The sequence below is a fragment of the Saccostrea cucullata genome, unplaced genomic scaffold, assembly GCF_032062105.1.
Source record: "Saccostrea cucullata isolate Sc308-1 unplaced genomic scaffold, CSIRO_AGI_Scuc_v1 ctg53, whole genome shotgun sequence".
NCBI classification, from domain to species: Eukaryota; Metazoa; Mollusca; class Bivalvia; order Ostreida; family Ostreidae; genus Saccostrea; species Saccostrea cuccullata.
The window spans coordinates 13,752-39,428 of NW_026936258.1; the positions used below are offsets into that span (position 1 = coordinate 13,752).

At 31.7% G+C, this 25,677-nt stretch overlaps 1 protein-coding gene across 1 annotated transcript; it reads right to left on the reverse strand.

Annotated features, from left to right (window-relative positions):
* Positions 1–288: 288 nt before the first annotated feature.
* On the reverse strand, positions 289–24,370 carry LOC134245130 (epidermal retinol dehydrogenase 2-like). The gene is made up of 6 exons (XM_062727391.1): positions 23,916–24,370; positions 15,016–15,181; positions 7,472–7,553; positions 7,017–7,179; positions 5,183–5,308; positions 289–2,049 (listed from the first exon to the last, which is right to left on the reverse strand). Exons 1-6 carry the CDS (start codon positions 24,245–24,247, stop codon positions 1,932–1,934), a joined length of 987 nt encoding a protein of 328 aa, XP_062583375.1. The 5' UTR covers positions 24,248–24,370; the 3' UTR covers positions 289–1,931.
* Positions 24,371–25,677: the final 1,307 nt, after the last annotated feature.

A 25,677-nucleotide genomic window follows, 5' to 3' on the forward strand; every position in this document is an offset into this window, starting at 1 on the left:
CCTTGTCTTTTCTTGAATATCTCCCCTTGAAAAGGGACTTGGTCCTTCATTTTAACAATTGAAACTTCCCATCACCCAAGAATGCTTTGAACCAAGTTTGGTTAAAATTGGTCCAGTGGTTCTTGAGAAGAAGTTGAAAATGTGAAAAGTTGACAGACGGACAACTGACAATGGATGACCAGAAAAGCTCACTTGAGCTTTCAGCTCAGGTGAGCTAATAAAAAAATCAAATAACATACAGGTAACATGAAATTGTAAAGCAAAGTAATCAAACAGTTGAAAACAGTTTCAATGAAATTTATTACTTGCCAATAATCAACAATTTCTGTGCTCTTCTTTGCAAGATTTATTTACATCATAAAAAGATATACAATACATATTATATGATATATAACACAATTTTATATTTACACATATTGCTTAAATCAATATCAAACAACAATATACATGTACAATGTACTGGGGACTTACAAGTCAAAAACACTGACTAATATCCCAAAAATCTTTCTTCAAAACATATTTAAACAGGACAATATAAAGTTATATCTACCTACAACTGATCTTACAGGTTAATATAAAATTGAATTTGTTTGTCAGTTATGTCCAAAAGATTGCTTGTTTTTGTTGTCAGTTGAAATTCCAAACCTCAACCTGCCTTCAGCTATAGGGCTTCAGCAGAAATTAACAAACTAGAAGGCAAAGTTTGTTAAAAAAAATTGTAAAAATTTGTATCATTTCATCATTCATGAATCACACAATAAGACAATTATTCTTAATACCTACACTTTGCTTAATTCAAATAAAATGATTGAACAACCATATCAAGTCTTGTCTTTGGGCTCAGTGAATGCTACAGAGAAAGGTAGATAATTGTATTGACCATAAAAACAGCAATAATCTCTATTTGGTTGTAATTTCTTATGTCGTTTTTTAATGTCATAACTATGTAGATTTCTTATGATAACACAATATTTAATTAAATTGTCAGATGTTGTTGTTTGAGTTTTAAATTTCATATAATAAAAGCATTGTAAATATACATGGGAAAATAATAACAATATACAGTCATTTTCCGTTATTTCTGGACCCTGACAAGGAGCACATGGTGGGTGTGACTGGTTGGCAGGGGATGCTCACTCCTCCATGGCACCTGATCCCACCTCCGATGTTTTGGAGGTTCTTGTTTGCTCCACTCCTATTGTGTATTGTTTAATGTACATTTGAGCTCGAATACTGTTCCTTATCTCCATATATATCAGTCATGCAATCTAAATCTTATACATAACTTGAAGCAATACTAAGCTTAATATTGGATAGCTGACAACTAATGATCCAAACAACAAAAAATTTCTATCATCCATAACAATACAATATGGTCCTCATCTGTCCTTACTTAATTCCTAAGCTCTTCACAGTCAATACTACTTATCTGTCTTATGTAATCTCTAATTTCATTAACTATATACTTGTACACCGTACCTTACATTTTATCTCTTATTTTCATTTCATCAATATTTCACTCCTGCAATGTCGAAATAATGGAAGATATCAACCAAGGTGCTCTAAGAATAACATATTCTGATTTTAGAGAAGAGTTTATGTACACAACAGTGATCTAACCAGACTAGTTTAGCTCCATAATACATGTACAAATGCTATCATTCAATTTATTGTTTCAAAAGAGAATAAACATGTATTTTTGCCATTCCTTAAACCTTGGTTTGTAAAGCAATATATACAGTATACTTTTCCAGCAACAAATTGCTATTCTTTTCAAAAGCTCAGAACCAATATTTTCAATCTACAACAGAGTGACATTAAAACAAACTACATGCTATTGCCACTGGAGAATGATAACAATATATTGCAGACTTCCCATTTCTTTTGCTAACATAAATTAAAGTGTTAACAATGACATATAGGTTTGGATTTTATGATGCCCCATTTTGGTGAATTAAAATGTTGGCTTCTTTTCCAACATATGTGTCCATAAATGTTGCAGCACCAAAGAATCTGACCACTTCCAGAAAGGCATCAACAGGGAGGATCCTATAAAGAAAAATGCAATGTACCATCCTATTCAAAAAGATGACATGCATCAGTGTCAGTGAATATGTAATTTATATTGACAAATTCATGTTCATTTTTGCCATCCCATCCTCACAATGTCAAAGTTTCCAATTCAACTACATGTAGTAGCCATGGGACCCCTGAAAACTTCTCTTTTTGGGGGGAGGGGCAGGGGATTCTTTCATTATGAAGCACCAATTGAGTTGTCACTAAAAAGCTTCATCTGATTGGCGGAGAGATAAGAAAACAGTCAGGATTTACAATTTCTTCAGAGAACATCCCTACATGCAGTCAGCCCCTTAAAATAATAATGACGTTTATCAGGAGTCCCACAGCCACAAGCAGACTCAGGACCAGTGATATTGTGAGCTGTTTTGCCTCCTCCTTATCCCATCACCCTGAAGCAATCTCTTGTAGCCTTTATTCATTTTTTAATGCAAAATATATATAATATAACATGATTTTAAATGTTATGTAATGTAGATCACCAAATTTTCGTGACACCTTTTTTTTGCACAAGATAACACTTCTCTCATAATTATGCTTAAATAAAGTGGTAGAGCAAGTACAGTATATCTTTGGATATTTCTGAACACATCTTTGGTTATTATTTGCTTATTTGCAATTTCTACACATGGCTACATGTATGTCTGCCTGAACTTTTACCAAGTTGACCAATTTCCCATTCACTGTTCAATATAAAAATTCTAAGAAAAGAAAAGCTATTTCCCAATGCAAAACCATACACATTCCCTGACTAAAAATATTAAGAAGTCATTTCCTTAATATGGATATATTCATGGTGAGCCAAAATTAATCTGGTATTGTTCTATACAAACCAGTACAATCTCTTTCATGATTAATTAAGGATTCTTCTCTGCAGGTAGCTTATGATAGACTTATTACTGACTTCAAAATCAATGATGGTTGTCTCCTCACAAACAGATTATTTTCTCAATGGCATGATAATGCTTTACGGATATTTTCCTCAAAATGAATAGACATTTACCATCCAAGGGTGATTTATAATAATAGAAGGAAAATCTTTCAAATCATTCTAAGAACTCAAAAATGGGGTATTTAATGTTTACAGATTGATTAAGCATAATTTTATGCTACATATGGAAACATTAGAGTTTATCTTTTATGGCAATTTTTAGAAAGATATGGAGTGCAATGGAGCACACAAGTCTCAATTCATAAAAATTGATTGTTCCTAAAGCAATTAACTCTACTTCCACCTAGCTTAATTAGAAATAATGAGACAATAGTAAATGAAAAGTAAAATCAATACTGCATATCGTGCCTTAAATCTGATGTAAATGTGTCCACTGAGTTACTTAAATGAGAAAAGGCTTTTCTGTAGACAACCCCTTAAACTCTCCACAATAGACTGAAAATTAATCTCAAAGGCAATCTCTTAATTTGAGCAACTTCAGAATGTTCATGCTAACACCAAGAATCATGCTTTTTGGTTGATTAATTGTATAAGAATTGAATGTAGTCCATTCCTGAAATTCAGTTAAAATTGCAGACTATATGGTAAAGCTTTTTAAACAAATTAAGAGAAGAGGGTTTATTTCTGACTAGGATGCATGCTTTATCTATAAAATTACAAGTAATTCAAAAAAAAACATAGGTAATCATAGATGAGAGCTCACCTCAACAAATTTTGTCTTTAAGTAAGGCAAACTCATGCAATTAACCAACATTCTAACAGTGCACATACAAATGTTAAAAATTTATGCAATTTTGATCTGATAGGGCTTGCAGTTTCTTTGGAATAGACCTATCAAAAAACTTCAAACTAGTCGCCCATTAAGAAAACGTAATTCAAATCCAGCCTCTGAAGCAAGATTGAGTTTTCATTCCTTGATGCATCAATTGTGCAAGTATGATTAAAATAGACGGCACTGTTTCTTGGCGATATACCTGCACCCAATAATTTTACCTGGTCCATTTTCTGAAAAATTTATGTCAAATTCAGCAACCAGGCAAGACCATTAGTGTGCATCCTTTGATGTATCATTCATGCAAGCTTGGTCATTACAGGGTTCATAGTAACTTGGAAATGAGACCTGCACCAAAAACTTTAACCTGTTCTCTCTTCAGGAAAATGTAGGTCAGATTCAGCATCCAAAGCAAGCCTGGAAGTGTACATCCTTAGATGTATCATCCATGCAAGTCTGGTCAACATAGGGCTTATAGTTTCTTGGAAATGAGACCTACACCAAAAATTGCACCAAAAATGTTAACCTGCTCCAAAAACATTAACCTGGTCATTTATTTGCTGAAATTGCAGCATCTGAAACCTCGGGTGGTACAATGAAACACACTAGACGCATCTTCCATGCATGTCTAATCAATATAGGGCATAGAAGTACTTAAAAAGAAAACTGCTCAAAAAAACTTAACCGACACCAACACTGAGGGTATCACATAAGCTCCCCAAACTTCATTGAGGTGAGCTAAAAACTTTGTTGAGATGAGCTAAAAACAGTTTTTTTAAGTGATTGCTAAAAATACGTTTTTTAGTCAAAGTAATCCATTAATTAAGATCAAAAAGTTTTACAATACAAAAGAAAATGGTAAAGGATTTTCATTGCAGTATATAGTCAATAGAGCCCCACCCGAACGCAAGAATTACCCTGATGCACGGACCATGACTTTCAAAGTATTAGAAGAGGCACCCTTGTTCATCATTTCAATGCACTTAGATTGTCTGCTTAATACTCTGGAACAGAGATTTTCTGAAAATGTTTGCATTTTCACTATATGATCATACCCGTATTAAAAGTTGAAACTGGCTCATTGGTTATAGAGAAGCTAAAAATGTTAACATGGCGGAAGATGTATGATGGTGAACAAAAACAAGTAGCAATATGTCACTTGAGTGACTCAGTGACCAAAATAAGTAATCTGTTATAAGTAAAAGTCATCTGCAAAAATGGGTGTCAATAAAAATACCATTAAATTATTAATGAACTATAGCAAATCTGTATATTATGTATCTATCAATAAAATGACTTTACTTAGAAGATGTTACTGGATTAAATGAGCAAATGTGTTTACTTCATCAAGTAAGAAAGAGCTTAACTTGTTAAAAACTTACATCTTTAAATAGGTAAGAAAGTAAACTAGTCGTGGGATACAGATAATATATTGATTGGTTAGAATTCCCTGCATTATTCTATTGGCTGTTTCCTCAACCTCCAAAGCTGGGAGTAACCATGGAAATCTGGTAAAATAGAATTCTGTGATCAATTTTTTGGTAAGAATTGGTTATTGGTGGACAGTGACAAGCAGATACTTTAGAGCAATATCAATTCTTAATTTATTCGCAAAAGACAGTCTATATTTGAATATAATTTAATTCTGGTTGTAACGCTGTATTTGATTGGATAAAAAAATTACTTTATATCATATAAAATGGGTTGCCTATGTCACAATGACTTACGTCAAAAATGTATCAATCTGCCTGACGTTACATTCAAATTTTGTACAAATTGAAGTCATTTTGTTAGAACAATCATCTTTTTTTCTTACATCAAATGAATGAAAATTAAATCATATGCAATGAATTTAATAGCTACAGATTTTATATGGTATAAACTGGGTTGGAACAGTTTACACTTTTTTATAAACCGCTTCGCTGTTTCTAAAGCGTAAACTGCCCCAACCCAGTTTATATCGTATAAAATGGGTAGCTATTAAATTCATTCCTTAAGCAAAGACTTCTGCCATTGACATCCAATCTTTTATTTACATTAACAAATAATAAATTTTCTCAGTTAATAAACAGAATGCTAAAATAAAACATAAAGAGTAGATGTATTGTTTCATCTCCAAACAAATGCCAAGAAACAATTCAAATAATAAATGCCACCTAAAGATTATATAAACCTTTTTACAAACTTAGATTAACTGCGATAAAACAAGAGGCCCATGTGCCACATCGCTCACCTGAGCACTGTGACTAGAAAAAAAGCATATATCAATCCAGCATTGAAAAAGCTTAAATGTCTAAAATGTTCCTGACCTACCCTTAAAAAGGGGGTGGGGTGGGGTATGATTTGTACTACATGTAACTTGAATCAATAATAACTAAGAATGCTTACATATTTTTTTGATTTACTGTGGCTTTTTTCAATACATGTTTGAACTTTCATTGTGACCCAGCCCTACCCTGATGGGTTATGACTTGAACAAACTTGAATCTACACTACCTGAGAATGCTTCCATATAAATATGACCAATCATGGCTTTGTTGATCTTCAGAAGAAGATTTTTAAAGATTTTTCCTATATGTTTCTTTGTTAAACTTTAACCCCCCATCATGGCCCAACCCTACCCCAAGGGGTCATGATTTGAACAAACTTAAATCTATATTACCTAAGCACTACCTAAGCATGCTTCCATATAAATATGACCAATCAGGCCTTGTTGTTCTTGAGAAGAATTTTAAAGATTTTTCCTGTGTATTCCTATGTTAAACTTTGATCGTCCATTGTGATCCTGCCCTACCCCCAGGGGTTATGAATTGAACAAACTTGAATCTACACAACCTGAGGATGCTTCCACATAAGTTTCATCTTTCCTGACCCAGTACTAAGTGGTTCTTCAGAAGAAGAATTTTAAAACATGCCACCAAATTTTCATTTTTTCTTAATTATCTCCCCTTGAAAAAGGGTGTAGCCCTTCACTTAAAATACTTGAATGAATCCCCTTCACCCAAGGATGCTTTGTGGTATGTTTAGTTGAAATTGGCCCAATGGTTCTGGAGATGAAGTCAAAATTGTGAAAATTTTATACAGATATAGATATATATGATGGACAGCTAGACAGGTGCAGGACAAAATGTGATCAGTAAAACACACTTGAGCCATCAGCTCAGGTGAGCTAAAAATACTGAAATAATTTTTTCCAGTTATATTAATTTTTCTTACCTCATTTCACATCCAGCAAACATGCCAGTTTTGATGTAAGATGAGCACACAAGAGTGGTGTGAACCCCTGTGTAACCTGAGAAGATGATCTCGTAATTCAGCACCTCTGTAAATCCCACCACACCAAACTTAGACGCACTGTAGTCTGTCAGTTTGTTCAACCCTGAAATGATACAGCTCAATTACGATCCTACATTTTTTATAATGCAAGTTCTCTATTGAGACTGTAGCTCTAGTTTGTTCAGCCCTAAAATGATATGTGTAGCCCAGTTATTGTGTCATATTTTGAATAATGAAAGGTCTCTATTTAAACTGTAGCTCTAGTTTGTTTTGTCCACCTTAGCCTAGGGATTCTTTGAAAGAGGTTGAAAATTCCGTTAAATTTTAGCCAATAATCACAACTGGATATGTTCACAATATGATCATGGTTGTTTTTCAGAACAAGTAATACCTACCCACTAATCCTGTAGAACTGGATATGTTCACAATATGACCATGGTTACTTTTCAGCATTGACGGAAGAAAACATTTCACCGTCTGGAAAGTAAGGAATAAAACACATTTTGTAAGAATAACATCACTTTAACAAAATACAAACCTTCCTCCAGATACAAGTTCCATACAACCTTAATTAGTTAATTATGTAATATTAGGGATACATATATTAGACATATCAGTTTAAAAGTTCTTTTAGGTTCATTAAGGACATTGGCAAGGTTCCTGGCTTTTGTATAGATTTTTTCAAGAACTCTTGAACAGTTTTAATGATAAAAAACGTGTTATATTCTGGTACATTTAACCCACCAAGCCACCCTTCCTTATTATGTTCCCCAAACGAAGTTGGGGAACATATTGTTTTTACTCTGTTTCTTATTATTATTATTATTATTTTTCTTCTTCCTGGGAAAATTTTGTCCACGAGTGATCTTGTAAACTACACATACGACTAAGGTAAAATGTTTCTAGGGTCAGTAGACATGTTATGTAGATTTGCCGAACGAAGGTCATTTTGCGCGCACGTGCTTCCAAGAGCGCGCACGTGCAACACGTGAAATGACCATTATAATGGATATTGCTGTAACTTTTCTTTTTTTAGATCAAATTTTTTGAAACTCATAATGGAAGGATACATTAGTAGTATAGATAAGATGGCATGGTCAAAATAGCAAGATCTCACGCGCATGCACGTGCGCTTCGCTCTGATTGGCTGAAACTAAAGTCTCAATATCTTTCTTGTTTCTTGTCATAATCTTTTGAAATTTTGAACATAGTCCTACATTATGAATATCTACAGCATGATATATAAAAATTTTCATGAAAGCATGCGCATGCGCGCGGGCTGCAATCTGATTGGCTGAAACTTTAAATGGCTATATCTCCTTTGTTTTTTGACGAAATGCTTTGAAATTTAAAACATAGTCATGCATTAGGATATCCTAAAATATGATATAGAAAAAAAATTCATGAAATCACGCGCATGCACGTGTGCTGCAATCTGATTGGCTGAAACTTTATATGGCTATATCTCCTTTGTTTTTTGACGAAATGTTTGGAATTTTAAAATATAGTCATTCATTTAGATATCCTTCAATACGAAAAAGATAAAAATATATGAAATCACGCGCATGCATGTGTGCTGCAATGTGATTGGCTGAAACTTCAAATGGCTATAACTCCCTTGTTTTTCAACCAAACAGGATGGGATTTAGAACATAGATAAATATAAGGGACTCCTACAAGAAGGTGTAGTAATTATGCACGTGCTTGCACGTACGTGCACGTGAAATGAGTAAAATAAAAAATACACTCGAATGAGTGTATTTTTTAATACTTTTGGATTAAATGCTTTGATATTAAGTATATTAAAATTTTAGATAGCGTAGACAAGATAATATGGTCGTTACGCACATGAACACGCGTGCAATGCCTATTTTTAAATATATTTTGTATTTTTCTGGGAAGACCTTGATTAAGTCTAAATTCCATAAAGTATTTCTTATTTAATAGAGATTACAGGGAATATGGCACGAGAAGGGAGTTGGGGAGCGTTTGGGGAACATCTGTAACGGTTCCCGTTACAATTAGCACTAGTTAGATTTTGTCAAATCAATGTTTTTACAATTCTCAATGCATTTCATATGTAAAGTGTTGATAAAAAGGACCTACTTAATTTTTTACCATAAAAATTTTCCAAAATCCAGTCATTTCAGAAAGTTTATATATTATATACATTATTGCATCCTCATTTCCAATCATATCTAGATATCATGACTGAAAACACAAATTTAGAAACATGACCCAGATCTACCAACACTATGCATTATTTTAGGGTTACTTCCCTTAGAATCTTTTTTTTTTTTTTTTTTTTTTTTATTCACATCTCTTTTTACAATATAAAACATTGAATTAATACATGATGTTTTTTTTTTTTTAAATAGAGATAGGTAGAAAGAGGAATAGAGGAGAGCAAAAGAAAGAGAGGAGAGAGAGAGAGATAGTAGTGAAAGAGAGAGTTTAATAGAAAAGTTGGTTCCATCTGATCCACTGGGCATCAAATTTTTCTTTTCCACTATTTCTATAAGATATAAATTTGTGTATTTCATAATAAAACTTCATTTGTGATATTGCAGCACATAAATTCAAAGATTTCTTAGTACATCTTGATGTGTAAACATAATATTTCAGCCAAAGGGCAATAGTATTTTGAATATCAGTATTATTCTCAATGTAACCTAAAATAAAAGATTTTTTTGTAATATTAATGACTAGACCAGTCTTATCTTCAAGAAAAATTACAAATTCTTCTAGAAAAGATTGTGTATAATCACATTCCCATAAAAGGTGTTCTATTGTTTCTTCTTCTGAGAGGCAAAAGTTGCAGTATTTAGAGTCATTTTTGTTAATTTTGAATAAAAATGAATTTGTCGCTAGAATTCTGTTTATAATTCTATATTGAAACCATTGGAGTTTACAGTCTTTTGTCACTCTGAAGGGTATTTTGTGGAATTTTTTCCATTCTTTATTGTCAATCTGTAACATCTCACTCCACTTTGTTTTACCTGTTGACATAGAGGAGTTATGGTTAAGAATTTCATAAAAACATTTGGATTTGTGACATTTCATCACCTTGTAGATAATTCTCATAATTAATGGGTTTTCTAGCTTTTTAATAGGTATGTCAAGGCCAGAATTTTTTATCCAAGATTTTATAGCATGAATAATACTACTATATTCTAAAAAATTCATCTTAATCATGGGATAGGTATTACAAAAAGATTCAAAACTTAAAAAAGAACCATCTTCATTGATAATATCATTAACTCTTCTAATGTTGTTGTTAAACATTTGTTTATTATAAAAGGGTTTCCCCCCAATACGAATCATTGGGTTGTAAAACAGAGGTGAGTCACCAGCAACCTCAGATACTATCTCATGATTTTGTAGTATTTAGGATTTGAAAACATCTATCCAAAATTTATTTTTCAAAGTCTTCAGATAGATTGTGACATAGTCAATTCCACAATTTATAAATTTGTCTAAGTTGAAATTTGGAATGAGATGTTCCATACCCCTATTTGTAAAAATAAGCTGTCTTATCCAAAATAATTTCATAGATGATATAAAAGACTTTAGGTTTAACATTTTCAATCCCCCATCTTCATAATTTTTAATAATAACTTCTTTTTTAACCCTATGAATTGAATTATTCCATAGAAATGAGAAGAATATTTTGTCTAATTCTTTGCAGTATGATTCAGTGGGATTTGGTATTGACATTAAAATGTGATTTAATAGAGGTAAAACTAATGTCTTAATGACTGTTATTTTCCCAATTGGAGTTAGGTACCTTTTCTCCCATTGTCTAAGTATTGATTTAATCTGTACTAGCTTGGGATCATAATTTAAATATAGTAACTTATCCAATTCCACATCAAAATGTATTCCTAGAAGGGTAAATCTAGTAGTTCCCCAGTTAAGATTGTAATTTGGCAGTAATATTTCATTGCTATACTTTTTGGAGCCTATCCATACTATATGAGTTTTGGCATAATTAATAATTGTAAGCCAGACATTTCTGAAAAACTCTTTAATGTTTTTAACAAGGGATTCTTTACTACCATCAAGAATAAGAGAAGTGTCATCAGCTAATTGAGAAATCTTTTTTTCAGTATTGTTCACAGTTATTCCTTTAATATTTTTGTTTAATCTAATTTGAATTGCTAGTATTTCTGCACATATAATGAATATATAAGGGGATAATGGGTCCCCTTGTCTGCAACCCCGCTGGATGTTAATTCTTTCAGAAAGATTACCACCTTGATTTATTGCAGATGTAATGTCCGTATTAAAAAGTGACACCCAATTCCTAATTGAGGGACCAAAGTTAAAAAATTTAAGTGCTCCTTGAATAAAATTCCAGGACAAAGTATCAAAGGCTTTTTCAAAATCAATAAGTAATAATAACCCAGGTATATTTTCTTCTTCCGTATAATGCATTATATCATATATTAACCTTGTATTTTCACCTATATATCTATTAGAGATGAAACCTGTTTGATCTTTGTTAATAATTTTGTCAAGGTATCTTTTTACTCTATTTGCTATAGTACCCGATGCAATTTTATAGATAGTATTTAACAAAGTGATTGGTCTCCAATTCTTTAAGTATTGTCTTGGCTTATCACCTTTTGGTAAAAGTGTAATAATGCCATGTCTTTGTGTAATAGAGAGACTTCCACTTCTATAACTGTAATTTATAGATCTAACTACAAAGGGACCAATATATTTCCAAAACATCTTAAAAAATTCAGCAGAAAAACCATCAGAACCTGGAGATTTATAAGATTTCATTTTGTAGAGTGTTTCTGAGGCTTCTTCCAAAGTAATTTCACCTTCTATAGATTCTGTTTCCTTACTAGAAAGCTTTGGTATTTCTTCATCATTTAAGAATCTAATTCATATTCATAATCAGGGTCCGACACTCGTCAAAATTTGGTCTCGCCATTCGGGCAACCTTGGTATGATCACAGGTTGCCCAAATGAATTTCAGGTCGTCCAAATAAAATTCATTGAAACAAAACTTAATGTACAATTGTTTACAATTTCTTAAGATAATTAATAGAAGTTGTGTTTTTCACTTTTGTATTAAAAAATGTAAACCAGACATTTTTGGAATTTAAAGATGTCTTCTAGTATTTTATCAAACAAAAATATAAGAAGAATCAGACATGCAGATTGCTAAAGTTTGTAACTCAAAACATTCATTTTCACTTGCCATGAAGGTCTAAATATATAGAGTCAAATAGCCCTGGACTGAATTAATCAGGTGTAACATTACAGTGGACACCCAAAATGGCTGTCTAGCAGCAGAAAACGATCATTATGATCAAAAATTAGTTGTAGGGGAAAATGCAAGATGTTACAATGATGATTATTACTATTTATATTTAATGTGATTGTTGACTAAGTTGGCATTTTTTATATCTCAAATAATACTTTATTAAAGACTTTTAGTAAAATTTGCATCAGCTGATTAATCGAACGATCTGGCAGGATCTTTGGCAGAAATCTTCGCGGCTGCAATTTGAACATGTTGAATGAGTTGGTTTTGTTACAGGAAAATATGTTTTCAAGGTCTTATGAAGTTAAGTTTAAAATATTAAACATCATTATTAAATATTCCTAACTTGTCCCAGGTCGTCATTTGGGCGAGCCAGACTGAAAATCAGGTCGTCCGAAATCATTTTAGGGTGGAAATGGCGAGGTGACGAGCGCGAATGTCGAACCCTGATAATGGTAAAGACTGTTTGACTGTTTATGTTACTAAGTAATTTACCATATTGGAAACAAATTTTCATAAAAATATTGGCATAGACTTGTTTTATATTTGTTTACAGTAAATGGTGCCTCCTTTGCACGACCTCATTCAGTTACATTCTCGGCATTTGTCATGTCTTGTCATGTGATTGTCATTCCCAGCATGGGTAAACGGTAAATAACGGTCTGTTGACCACTGTGTACTGTCTGTCCCTGAACACAATGTACAACAAAACCGTTTTTCTTTCTTGCTGTAGAGATGATTCTACCCGTTGAAGGAAGCACGTGTTATTGTTTACCTCTGTAAAATACGCTTCGTTGGTTTTCATTTCATAGAGAATTTTACACGGGAGATCACTCTCAATCACATTTGTATAAGTGAATAAACCCATGATATAAACCTTTTTTTCTCCGGATAACTGTGACTTGCCATTGTCCTTAATCAAACAATATCTATTATATCTGCTGACTCTCAAAGGTAGCATGCCAAATCTTAAAAATATGTACAGTAAAACATTTTACAGCCAGGGGAATGAAAATAACTTCGCTGTAAGGCGTAAGCATCAATTCAATACTGTTAATTCATGTAAGTTTGTTTGCTATAATCATGTTTTACCATGGCTAAAAATAGAGAATAGAATTTTATGGGTTTTTTTTATTAATTATGTTCCATTAACATCATGTAAACATCTTGGTATACATTTAGCTTTCTAATTGCACCATTTTGATGGAGATCAACAAGCAGGGAGTATGTAAATTCAGAGTGATTTTTAAACACTTCCCAGTTTACACTTCAATATTTCAAATGACATATCAAAATATTAATTCAATTAACATAAAATCTATGTTTTAGAGTATAAATACATTGTACATCTCATACAAATGGATTTTTATTATAAAGATTAAATCTGATAATATAGGGAAACTACAAACTAAGTCATTCAATTAATCTTGCTAAAGGATTAGTTTTAGTTGTGTTTCACATGTTAGAATGTGTTAAGATGTAAGTATATACCCAACATTAACTGATAAGAAATAATTTCTATTCACAGTTTCTCATAGCAGTTTGAATTCATGTAATAGGTATTTATTATGAATACATGGTTTCTTGATTAAAAGGTTTTTCACAATGGAACATATTGTAATTATAGTTTGAAATTCTTGTAAATTGTTGCTTCTAAATGCTTTGATTAGAAATTCTGACAGATTCATCAAACAATTAAGTCATGGTATTTTACATGGGAAATATTTTAAATGTTTTAGAGTTTTAAATTTATACTGTTACTGGGTAATGAATTCATACAGTATTAAAGATTTTTCTAAAAAGAAATGTAAGAAGATCGATTCAGAAAATTACTTGTCTATACCAAAACATATATTGTAACTGTGTGAACTGGTCATCACATGAGAGAGAGATTTTCATATTTTTTTAATTTAATAACTGAAATCACTTTCTGCATGACTTTTCTTCATGTTTTTTTTTTTTGGATAATCATACTTTACCACATGTACAAATGTACATTCAATTTATTAACAGCAATTCTACACCCTGAAGCATCTTATTTGCAAATAAAACAATTTTTGTATCGTCTCTGAAAAATGAGGAAAAAATAATGAAGCTAAATGTCAATATTTCCATGTTGAAACTTGTTACTTTCTAAATAATGAAACCTGTAGCTCCCCCGTGTCCAAGTTTTAAGTAACATTCTTCCTCCTGGAATTTTAGAGATGATTTGCATTGAATATTGTTCAGTCTTGCCCATTAATTATTACATTATACATATAAATACATGATCCACAAGTACTGCAATATTTAGGGTAACAATGAAAATTTTCACCCCAATAAAACCACTGTCAACCGAGGCACAAACAAGGATGGCAATGTTTTTGTGGGTTTTTTTTTTTCAGAATAAATATTACGATGCTACCCCCAGTTACTTACAGTATTTATTATAATATCATGAATATATTGAATGTTTTATATAAATGCAGTAAAAAGTTCGATCTGCACACCAGTCAATCCTCTTTATATCACTTGATGCCAAGGAATGTTACTGTGACAAAGGGGAGCTACAGGTTTCATTATTCAGAGAGTCAGACTAACAATGTTTCTTAATATATGTATATGTTTCTTGATGAATTTTCATGAAATTGTAACATTGTTATATGCTTCATTGCTTACCCAGAAATGTGCTAGGAGGTTGACATCAAATGTTCTCCTAATTAGCATATCTGGTGTATCTATCAACTTTTTCCCCGTTACCACTCCTGCATTGTTGATTAAGATGGTAACATCTCCAACCTCACTCTTCACTCTTTCAGCAGTCTTTATTATTTGGTTTTTGTCTCTGAAAAAGTTTAATGATACGTGTATTGTGACTAATACTGGTAGACTCATGCCCAGGGCACAACAACACTCATCTGAATCACTTTGGCCCTGATTGCATGCTCTTCAGAACATTTTTAAACATTTTTCTCTTCCAATTCGTAAGTAAAATCTTGAACCCGTATCAAACCTTCCCTTGATCCAAAGGGAGCTGAACTCATCCTTCATGGGATTTCTGACAACTGATCCTCTCAATTTACCATGAGACACAATCAAACTAATTACAATACAATTTCTTTTGTTTTAATGCAGAAGTTTTAATTGTCATAATGCAAAAGTTTTTTTTTTTAATCTGAACAAAATTGGATGTGGGGGAAGCATTATTTGGGGTTTATTACTATGAAAATTACCATAGGAAAGGGGCATGACTTTTGTCACTTTAGAAAATATTTACAAATGGTGGTGCACTGCATTTTTCTCCCTTGATGAAAGGAAAAGGGAATTTAACAGTGTAATATTACATATATAGGTGCAGAATAACTGAATTGAATGGTTTAATAATGTCTAGAAAATCTCACTGATGTTTAGGCTCACTTAAACTTAAAGTGAATGTTGCATTTCTGCACTTCATATTATTAATAATCATTTTTTAGGGTAGAGGTAAAATTATCAAATTAACTAATACCTCTAAATCTTTACTGATAATTTTTTAAATTATATTTAATAGTATTTGTTTATATATTAAAAGATATAATCCTTGCATACTATGTTATAATATGAGGGATATTTATATATTTTTATTCTGTATTCATAATCTATTTCAGGAATTTTTAAAGTTTTGTGGGAGTTATTGGTGTGTAAATCACATCGACTTGTCGCGTAGGCATATTTCATGAAGTGAGCTTATGGCGCTTAAAGAAAAATATGTACGCCTACCTTCAAGTCCTTGAGATTTTCACACAAATAATTCACACTTAACCTTGAAACATTTCTTATATTTTTTACTTTTTACATGTTTATAACTATAAAGCAATGGAAATGTACTCAATTTTTAATTTCTCGGTGCCCTATATTTTTTTATACCTTAATTAATTAATCATCATCATAACATCAGTTTAGTGCAAGTTTCTCCCTATATATTAATTTCTACATGTGAGTATACATGAGAATGGCCTTCAAATCAATTTCATAGTTATTGAGTTAAAATAGAAAAATTCAGCAAATGTAAATATTAAAAAAAAATGCACATTTTCCAATTAACAAATACACGAAAATCAAAATATCCATTTCAAATTTAATAAATTATCTATTTGAAATATAATGATACATTAAAATGTTTCCTAAATAGCCTACTTTTTTAATTTACCAGTAGTATGTCAAGTATTTGTTATATATTAAAATGTTTCTTGATTTAAAAAAAAAAAATAAATAAAGCAGTGTGCTATTCATTTAATGAAATGGAATATTACCAACTTCACAATAAAACAGTATGTTTAATATGACTTGTGCTTAAACCTTGTTTATACTATATGCTATCATTAAAAAGACATAATTTAAATAATAAAAAATATTTTTCTCTGTTCTTCATGCAGGATTAATAGTTGCAACCATAGCTTAAGCAGGTTATTTATTTTTTGTCTCACACAAAGAAAGCATTTTGGTGTTTAAGTTAAGAAAATATCATATAACACAACAACATTTCAGATTTGAAGAAGTTGTTAGTAAAAAAAAAAGAAGATTTTTTAAGGGCTATATAAAGTGGGAGATGAAATTTTATCCAGTACAAGATGGAACACAATGGAAAAAAAAATACATCTAGCTTTTCAATGCCGGTGAAAAAAAATGGGCTGCGATTAAGTTCCATGTCGATATTGTGATGTTAAAATATCCAGTGAAGATTTGTTTTTTCTTATTTCAATTTGATACTTCTTGAATGAGTCAAGCATGCATTTCAACTTTTGCTGACCCCAAGAAGGAGAATTTAAACATTATAGAGAACAAGAAAATTAAAATGCAATTTCTTAAAGAGCAGCTGCTGAATTCATAAAGGGAGATAACTGGTTCTTAATGCCTATAGGTACCACTATAACAGTATTACAGCTGTATGATGCATGTATACAATTAGAGGATCTCCTGAAGTTTGTTGCACGCGATATGCATTATTGCCAAAACTATTAACTTTATGGTTAAATATAGACTTTTGATAAACCATGTTTGCACATGTAAGATAAGTCAATTATTTGTTTGTTGTTTAAAATCTCTGTCAAGAATTTTTCAAAATGGAGATGCCACCATTTGCCGATGGGGAGCTGTAAATTTTAACCAATACTCAGCACTCATGGCCATTGAGCATTGAGGGATCTTTTTTGTGCCAGCACCTACTGCAACACTGGACCTCGGTTTATACCGTTGCATCCCAGGAACCAGTCTCCTCATCCCACAATGGGATTGGAACCTGCGACATAAGGTCAGCAGAGTTGGAAATTATGGCCCGCCCGACCACCCAAGACAATCAATTTTTCATGCTGGCAGGGACAAAACTTCAGATGACAATTAACTCCTTACTCTGTGACTCTAGAGCAGATGCTCTACCACTGCACCACTTGTCAATGAGTCATGTTAACATATGTAAAACAAACCTGTATAAAACAATAAAATATACAAGACCAGGCCCTCTGACTTTAAAATAATATTGTTTGCCCATTCCCAGCTTTGAATAAAAAGATTGGCAAGAGAAGTATAGGTGGGAAAAATATTTTCCTTAAAATTCTTAACTTTGATACGGATTTTTCTAAATTAACTTATAATGTTGATTATTACATATTGTAATATATTTTCAATATAACTTATTTATAATCATGTGATAAGATAAGAATACCGGTATATCTCCTAAGGTGTCTTATAAGCAGGTGGAAAGTTTTATTTGGAATGTAGTGCAACATTTTAGTTTATATTTCAATATTAAAAAACAATTATCACAGAAATCAAATTCCATAGTGTTTTATTTTTTATTCTACCACGATTATTGCAAGGATCAAAGAAAAGCCGCAAACATTATTCTCCAATAAATCACGAACATCATCAAAAAATTATCAGATCAGAAACACGTATCAAACCTGAACAATTCAAATGCATGTTTGGCTGTAGCATGAAATACTTGTTTACACCACATTGATGTGTCGTCTTTTGCAGTATAAACAATGTAAATTGCATCAAGTTGCTGATGAATATCGGTTTTTATAGCTAAGCGGGGCTATTCACGGACTTCTCTACACATTTAAACACATTATTTTAGTCCCAAAAGAGCAGTAAAACAGGAACATGATTTTGTTATTGTATATTCATTAAAACTAATCAATACATATTACGAACAAAGTTGTAATTTAACCCTTTGTGTGCTGACTTGTTTTACGCGCGCTGTTACTTCAGGACTGAGTTGTTTTGTAATATCAACAAAATTATCACAATGGTGTACTAAAATGCAAATATCTAAAATTGTTGACAACCAATTTGCTTAAAATTTGGCAAATATATAGCAAATGTTGTGTTTTATTAATTGATAAATTTTTTTTAAAAAATCTTTTCTTTTATGTTGCCATGGAAACCAAATTTTCAAAAAATATATTTTAAAATGATTTTTTAGCTTTTTAACTATATTTTTCAAAGAAAATATTGCACTTTGATGAAAAAAATTAACCAATTGCTTTAAAATTCAATTTTAGATTTAATATTATGTAAAAAAAAAAATTAATTTAAACAATAACTCAATTATAAAGTCAATGTTTTATTGTTTTATATACCGTTATGTTGTGAAAAATCATTGTATACTTATCTGAGTAAGGGATATATTCATGTAGGTTTAAGTGAATTCTGATTTAAGTTAATGGAATTTTTTTTTCAGATTTTTACTTAAAAGAGAATAAATTGAAGATTCAATTAGCCTGTAAATATAAAACCAGTGATTATTTTAAGAAAAATTGGCAATCATATAAGAAAGTATGATCCTCAAAGAATATGCAGTTTTTGAGGTCGGGAAATCTTGAAGCAAATTAGCACAACAATGAACTATTTGCTGTTACTAGTATTCATTTTCAAATAAAGCAGTCAATAGGTTAAATAAATTTAAAAAAATAAAATAACATATTCATTACACTAAGTTATTGAGGTCTTATTTTCTAATGACTTGTATCTAACACCCCTAAATATACTCTAGTAATTCTCATATCACTTTAAGTTTTTTTAATTGTGCTTTTATTGAAGAAAATGCAATTCACCATGTTATTTGTAAAGTTAACATATTCATCAACTTTCCTCCCACAATACTTCTCACTCTGTAAGAAATGCGGCATTTATTTTAGAAGTTTTATTCCTAGCTGGCAACAATAATTGCCAGCAGGAAAACTAGAATTTTAAATTTTAGAAATTTATAAGCACCGTTAACAGTCATTTAATAATGGTTTTTAAGAATTACTTCGTTGTGGTCACTGGTGTTTTGATTTTTTTTCAATTGATTTTAGTTAATGATAGTTGACAGATATGTATCGTAATATCAATCAATATATTATGAAATACTTTTAAGTTTATGCAAGTGTAATGGTATGGGTCATGGATATAGGCCAAGTAAGCTCAGTGAGTAGAGCATCTGACCGGTGATGCAGGGGTCCCTTCTTCGATTCACGGTCCAGCCATGCATTTTCTCCTTCCTTGTTACAGATTTGATGCTATTGACCCCTCTGGATTTGCAAGTGAAAGTACTTTCAGGGGCTAATTAATATAAACTATTATTTGGTTTGTGTCTGCAAGGATGAAGATAATTTTAAGGAAGGATATGTAATGGTTATGCTATGGGTATCAACCTGGGTAGCTCATTCGCTAGAGCACCTGACTATTGAAGCTGGGTTCCTGGGTTCAATTCCTGGTCCAACCACAAATTTTCTCCTTACCTGTTACAAGTTTTAAATGTGCCTGAATTTTACTTCAACACAAAAATTATTCCTAATGATAAAATATATTTTATTTCTACCATGGGGTTTCCTTGTATTCTAAGTAACTATTCACATTTTTATATTTAAAAAGAATCATATCTTTGGAGACCAAAATGTAATCTTTGTTGATTAATAACTGATTAATAACTGTATAGGAATTTGCATTTTTTGAAAAATTTTCTGGACCATCATTAAAAAAAATTCTCACAGTATCTTAGCTTTTTTACTGTATTAATTCAGGCATATATGATTATCTCTTATATCAAATGTACCTATCTTACATATTTAGAAGGGATGAAATGTAGAAGCTTCTTGGGCCTTATAAACTTGTAAACTAGAGGACATATTACAAATTAATTTATTAGGTAAAAACATGCACAGTGTGTACTTTTGAGTTTGAGAAGTACAATTCCTATCACCCAGTTTTTATTGTAATTTAATGAACAGATGTACATGCAAGTCCATACAATTCACAAATTACTCATTTTAAAGACTGATCTCCTTCTTATGCCTACAAAAATGACAATTCATCTTAATTTTAAACTGTATAGTTACCATTTATTTAACCAGTGAATTTTATAATTTTATGTGTGCATGTATAGGTTGGGGCAGACTCACTGTTTTTGGTTTTAATAAAATAGAAATAAAAAGTGGGGGAAATGTGCAATTTAATCCACATGCTTTATTCTGGCAAAAGTCTATTTTAAAGAAAAAGAAAATGTCTCCCTGATACTTAAACTTATACTTCTACTTGGTTAAGAAAAAAAAATTCTGATACAATTACCAATTATTTTCACCTAGTAATTAGGTTCTATGCAAACTAGAGTATGTAAATGCCTTGAAGAAATCTAACTCTAAGACACCAAAGATCCCGGAACATATTTTGGTTTTGAAATTTTTGAGTCTATATTATAATCCTCATCAAGGTTATAAAATGGTATTTTTAATACTTACTGAAATAAAACAAATACCACAGTTTAAACAAATGACAGTCATTTCAGGGAAAATCAGCACTTCAAAATTTGTTCATTACTTTTTACCATTTTCATGTATATGCACATGCGTGAATGCATCAATGCATCTTTTCTGATATGTTAATGTTTTTCATTTCTTCTCAATTCTGTTTGGATTTTTTTAAAGTAAACTTCAGTTTTAGTGTGGAGAACTAGCTTACATTTGAATACACTAGAAAATATCAAGTTTATTTTTAAGTTTTAATTGTGCTAAAAATTTTACACTATATTGTTATACTGTTATAATATTTGAAAGTTTTTAATTTTTAATTGTGCTAAAAATTTTACAATATATTATTATACTGTTATAAAAAATATTTGAAAGTTTTCCCAAATAGTTGGAACATCAAGCAGCTTTAAACCAGAAATTTAAGATGTAATTAGGGCCACTTAATTGACTCCATAATTGTCAGTTTTTTAAAATTCATATTGAGTACATTTCGAATACCTGCATGCATCATGAATTAATTTTGCTTGATCACAAATATATGTTGATGGATATATATTTCTCTATATATCTCTTTTGCACTTACTTATTAATGCAATAACTCATTGGAAAATTTCCTACAGTGTTCAAGGTCCTCCACGTTTATTTTTTTTAATTAGGTGACTTTTTTTTTTTATTTTTCAACATTTTTTAAATGGGTCTTTAGATTAAAAAAAATAATTGTTTACTTATTTATTTGTTTATTTATTGTTAAAAAAACAAATACTCTTAATTGACAAGATGCTTCAATTTTCCAACCTTTATTTCAAAGCAAAGCTTGAATTACGTATGTAAACAACATGCACAGCCACTGACTGACTGAGGAAAATAAAAACGTGCCAGGTTCAATCTCGTGCATTATTGTTTTCATTTAGACGATGTAATGTCCATGTCTACTTACAAAACGCCAAATAAACAAATAATAACCACATTATGTCCAAAATAGAAAACTTTGCCGACCATATAAGCTCTCGATATGCTTCAGACTGAAGTTCAGTAGCATGTGCACCCTACTTTCGTTTTAATAGGAAGAACTTTGCAAGGTTAAGGTCAAGTCAAGTTAACCAGAGTTTTTTCTGCTAAAATATCGACAATTTCTCAGTAATTTTATGTCTACTAGCACAAATTTATTAGAATTATTGATATTTAACTATTTTTGAGGTTTATTTCTTTATTTTCCTTTACATTAGAGCAATTTAGTAGATATTTATTACATGCGCGTTTTTTCCCTGTTTCCAAAAATAGCGGACTGACTTGCATCGTAACAAACGCCAACACCTTCACTTCAAATCACAATTTCACAAATAATTCGCATATTTTCACATCTTAATTACATATTTTTCAATATATTGTAGTTTTATAATACATATTGATAGATTTTTAGTAATTCACAACTCATTTATACGTTTTATACAAAGTTTTATGTTACGAAGTGCTAATTCCAAACTCAGACCCAATATATTGGGTTCCCGCACGGTAGCGTTTATGACGTCAGACCCAATATATTGGGTTCCCGCACACAAAGGGTTAAAAAAGCTATTTCTAATGCAACGAAAGCTCAAATCGTCTGCATTTCATACACAGGTAAGCAAACAAATTTAACCTCTGGTGTTAAATGGAACAGCGTAATCGAGACATGGTGACCTAATTTGTTTCTCTATAGAGGAAACGATCAGCCGTATTTAAGCAATTTTAGTAGACATGGTAGAATAGAAATAAAGTCCTTGTTAACGGTTAACGCCTCGGCTTTTATCTTTCAAACAACATTTCTCGACCTCGGAGGTTATCCTGCAATATTCATGAAAACGCAGACTTTATTTCTTAAATAAATAAAGGAGCATCCTTTTTAATAAAGATTTATTGACAGTGACAGTCTGGTGCATCACTAAAGGAAGCATCAAGATTTGCTAATGGAGAGAGAAAAAAACAATTATAACGGAACTATACATATACTAAAAATATGGCTGGTCTCACAGATTTTCAAGATTACTTGATAAAAAACGTAAAAGCTTAGTTAATTGTTAAAGACTCAATTAATGAGATGTTCGGATGGGAGGTTCCAACACTTAAATTTGAACAGAAATAAAATACAATGTACAAATTAAAATTTACTTCAGTCATCTTCATTATCACTAACAATGTAGGCCCATGGAGTTCTAATCTAGACTAGAGGGTGAATGCTTGTGTGGCAATTTTTCTCAGAAGTCTTTTGTAACCGTTGTAGATTTTACATAGATTTTATATAATTCAAATGCTGTGCCCTTAATTAAAGAAATTGTCAAAAATTTGAGGACGAGCCTCACCCTTCCTCAATTTTTTTTTTTCGAATTTATGGAATATGCACAGCGATACAAGGTCATTTCAAGATTTTTAATGTTTAGCCTCCTAGACGAATCAGTTTTGAGGTCATAATTAAACACAATTACACTAAAAATTAACAAATACATTTTGATATCAGCATCACATGGCTTTTTTAAGATGTGTGTACCAAACATTTTGATTTTGTTAATAAACTTGTAGTTTATCTTTGTTCCAATGAAAGGAAAATTCTCAAATGATGATATTTTTATAATTTTGTGTGTTTTTTTTCATATAGGATGATTGGGGTTTTTTATTTAAAATTATTAATTCTGTTGCAAAAAAATGCAGATTTTAAACCCATTTCATTTTTCACCTCCTTATTTACCATTGCTCACTTATAATATGATTTCGATTTGCAATTTCTCTTAACCTCCTCTCTCTCTCTCTCCCTGTTTTCAACATGGTACTCACCCGACGTCAACGGTGTAGGAGAAGCATTTGGCGTGGAATTCTTCCTCCAGAATGGACGCTGTTTTCGAGTTTGACGTTTCGTTTATATCCCAGAGAACTAATACAGCCCCCAGTCTGGCAAACTCCCTGGCTAGCTGACGACCGATTCCAGATCCTGAACCCGTAATTAAAACAATTTCTCCAAACACCGACTTTCTTGGTGGCGGGACGAAAAATCGCCACATGCCGACAAAAATTGCAGCAAAAAAATTTTGCAAGGTTTGTAACAGTTCGAGGAATATGCCCCCATCTTTCCGTTGTTGCAATGTCGGTATTTCAGGTCGTGCCTCCATCTGTCAGTTCGTCTAGACACTGACCGTTTGTGTTAAGTTAGCCATCTGACCCATCCTGAAATGTCAGGTGTGCTTCGGAGTTGTAAACATAACAATGACTGATCGGGCCGCTTTATTTATATCAGCGAAAAATCCCGAGAAGTGATGTATGGAAGCTTAGCGGTGTAAAAAAAATCAATAGGCTATAGATTTACCAGCTGTATACAGCAAGTAATCTCAAAATGAATCATATATCGTTCTTTATATAAAAGTTAGTAAACGACAATGCTCTAAGCTTTCCAAGAGTTTTCTCTTCAGGTTTCTTTAAAAACAGGAGAGAGGGAGGGTTGCCTAATAAATTATGCTGTATAAAACAAACAAATTTATAGGGGGCCTACCTAAATTCGTTTTGAGAGGGAAGCAAATTTTTTTTTAAAAATCGTCGGGACCGAAGATAGACAAATCTTTACACATGTAGCATACCTGTACTATAGCTAGAAAACATAGGTATTTAATGTTTGTGCCCCCTCAAAAAATAGCCACGGACGATTTTTTTTTTTTTTTTTTGGTCGTCAAGGAATTTTTTTTCCATCGAACTCAATGGAAGAGTAACCCCCCTTTTCAAATAAAATTGCTACTTATGAAACTGGGTAACAAAAAGTGGGGTCTACTAGCAAGACTTCTCAGGAAAATGGGGGTTCGGCATGTTCAAAATCGATAATTCTGATCAACTCCACTAGTTATTATTCGTTGAATAAAAGCTATAAAACTTCATTGTTGACTGTTGAATAAAAGCTATAAAACTTCATTGTTGACTTTTCTTTTCAGCTGGGCACACCGCCCTTGTTATGAACTTGTCATGAACAGCTGATTAGGAAAGGTATTGAATAACCTACATATGACATTTTCCATGGCACGTATCCACTTAGCTGCAGAACTGTAGCGCTAGTATGCACTGTGGCATTGTTAACATAAGGTTTGTATCATAAAACAGTCCCATAATTAACACTCCCTCATATGATATTGTTGTGTTTTCCTTTTTTTCAATATTTAGAAGAGTGTGAAGACGTTCTAAATGTATTTTACACGTTTTTCCAGTTGTATAAGTATTGGTTTTCTTAAACTATAGCTATTGTACAAGCTGAAGACAAATACAGTTTCGTTTTGAGAAATTCACTCTGATTTCAGCTTTAAACTGTGTCACAGTACATGTATCAGTAGATTCAGTACAAAGAATGCTTGGTATAAATTTATTTTAAATTCTATAGAACGGTTACACTGTAGTACATTCGTACACAGTAATCACAATTCGTAGCACTGTTTTTGATACCATACTTGAATAGGTATTGCACAACTCCTGTTCTTGAAGCAAAGATCAATAATGACCAGCAATGACTTTGCCCATCTATAGAAACCTGAAAGCAGGCTATGTTTTGTTTTAAACTTATTTT

Bases quoted from the DNA above. Each gene is read 5' to 3' on its own strand.
- LOC134245130 (XM_062727391.1), bottom strand. From the start codon at position 24,247: ATGGAGGCACGACCTGAAATACCGACATTGCAACAACGGAAAGATGGG. The intron at 7,180-7,471 runs GTAGGTATTACT...GTATCATTTCAG, and splicing joins CAGTTCTACAGGATTAGTGG to GGTTGAACAAACTGACAGAC. The intron at 5,309-7,016 runs GTAAGAAAAATT...CTATTTTACCAG, and splicing joins TTTGCTGGATGTGAAATGAG to ATTTCCATGGTTACTCCCAG.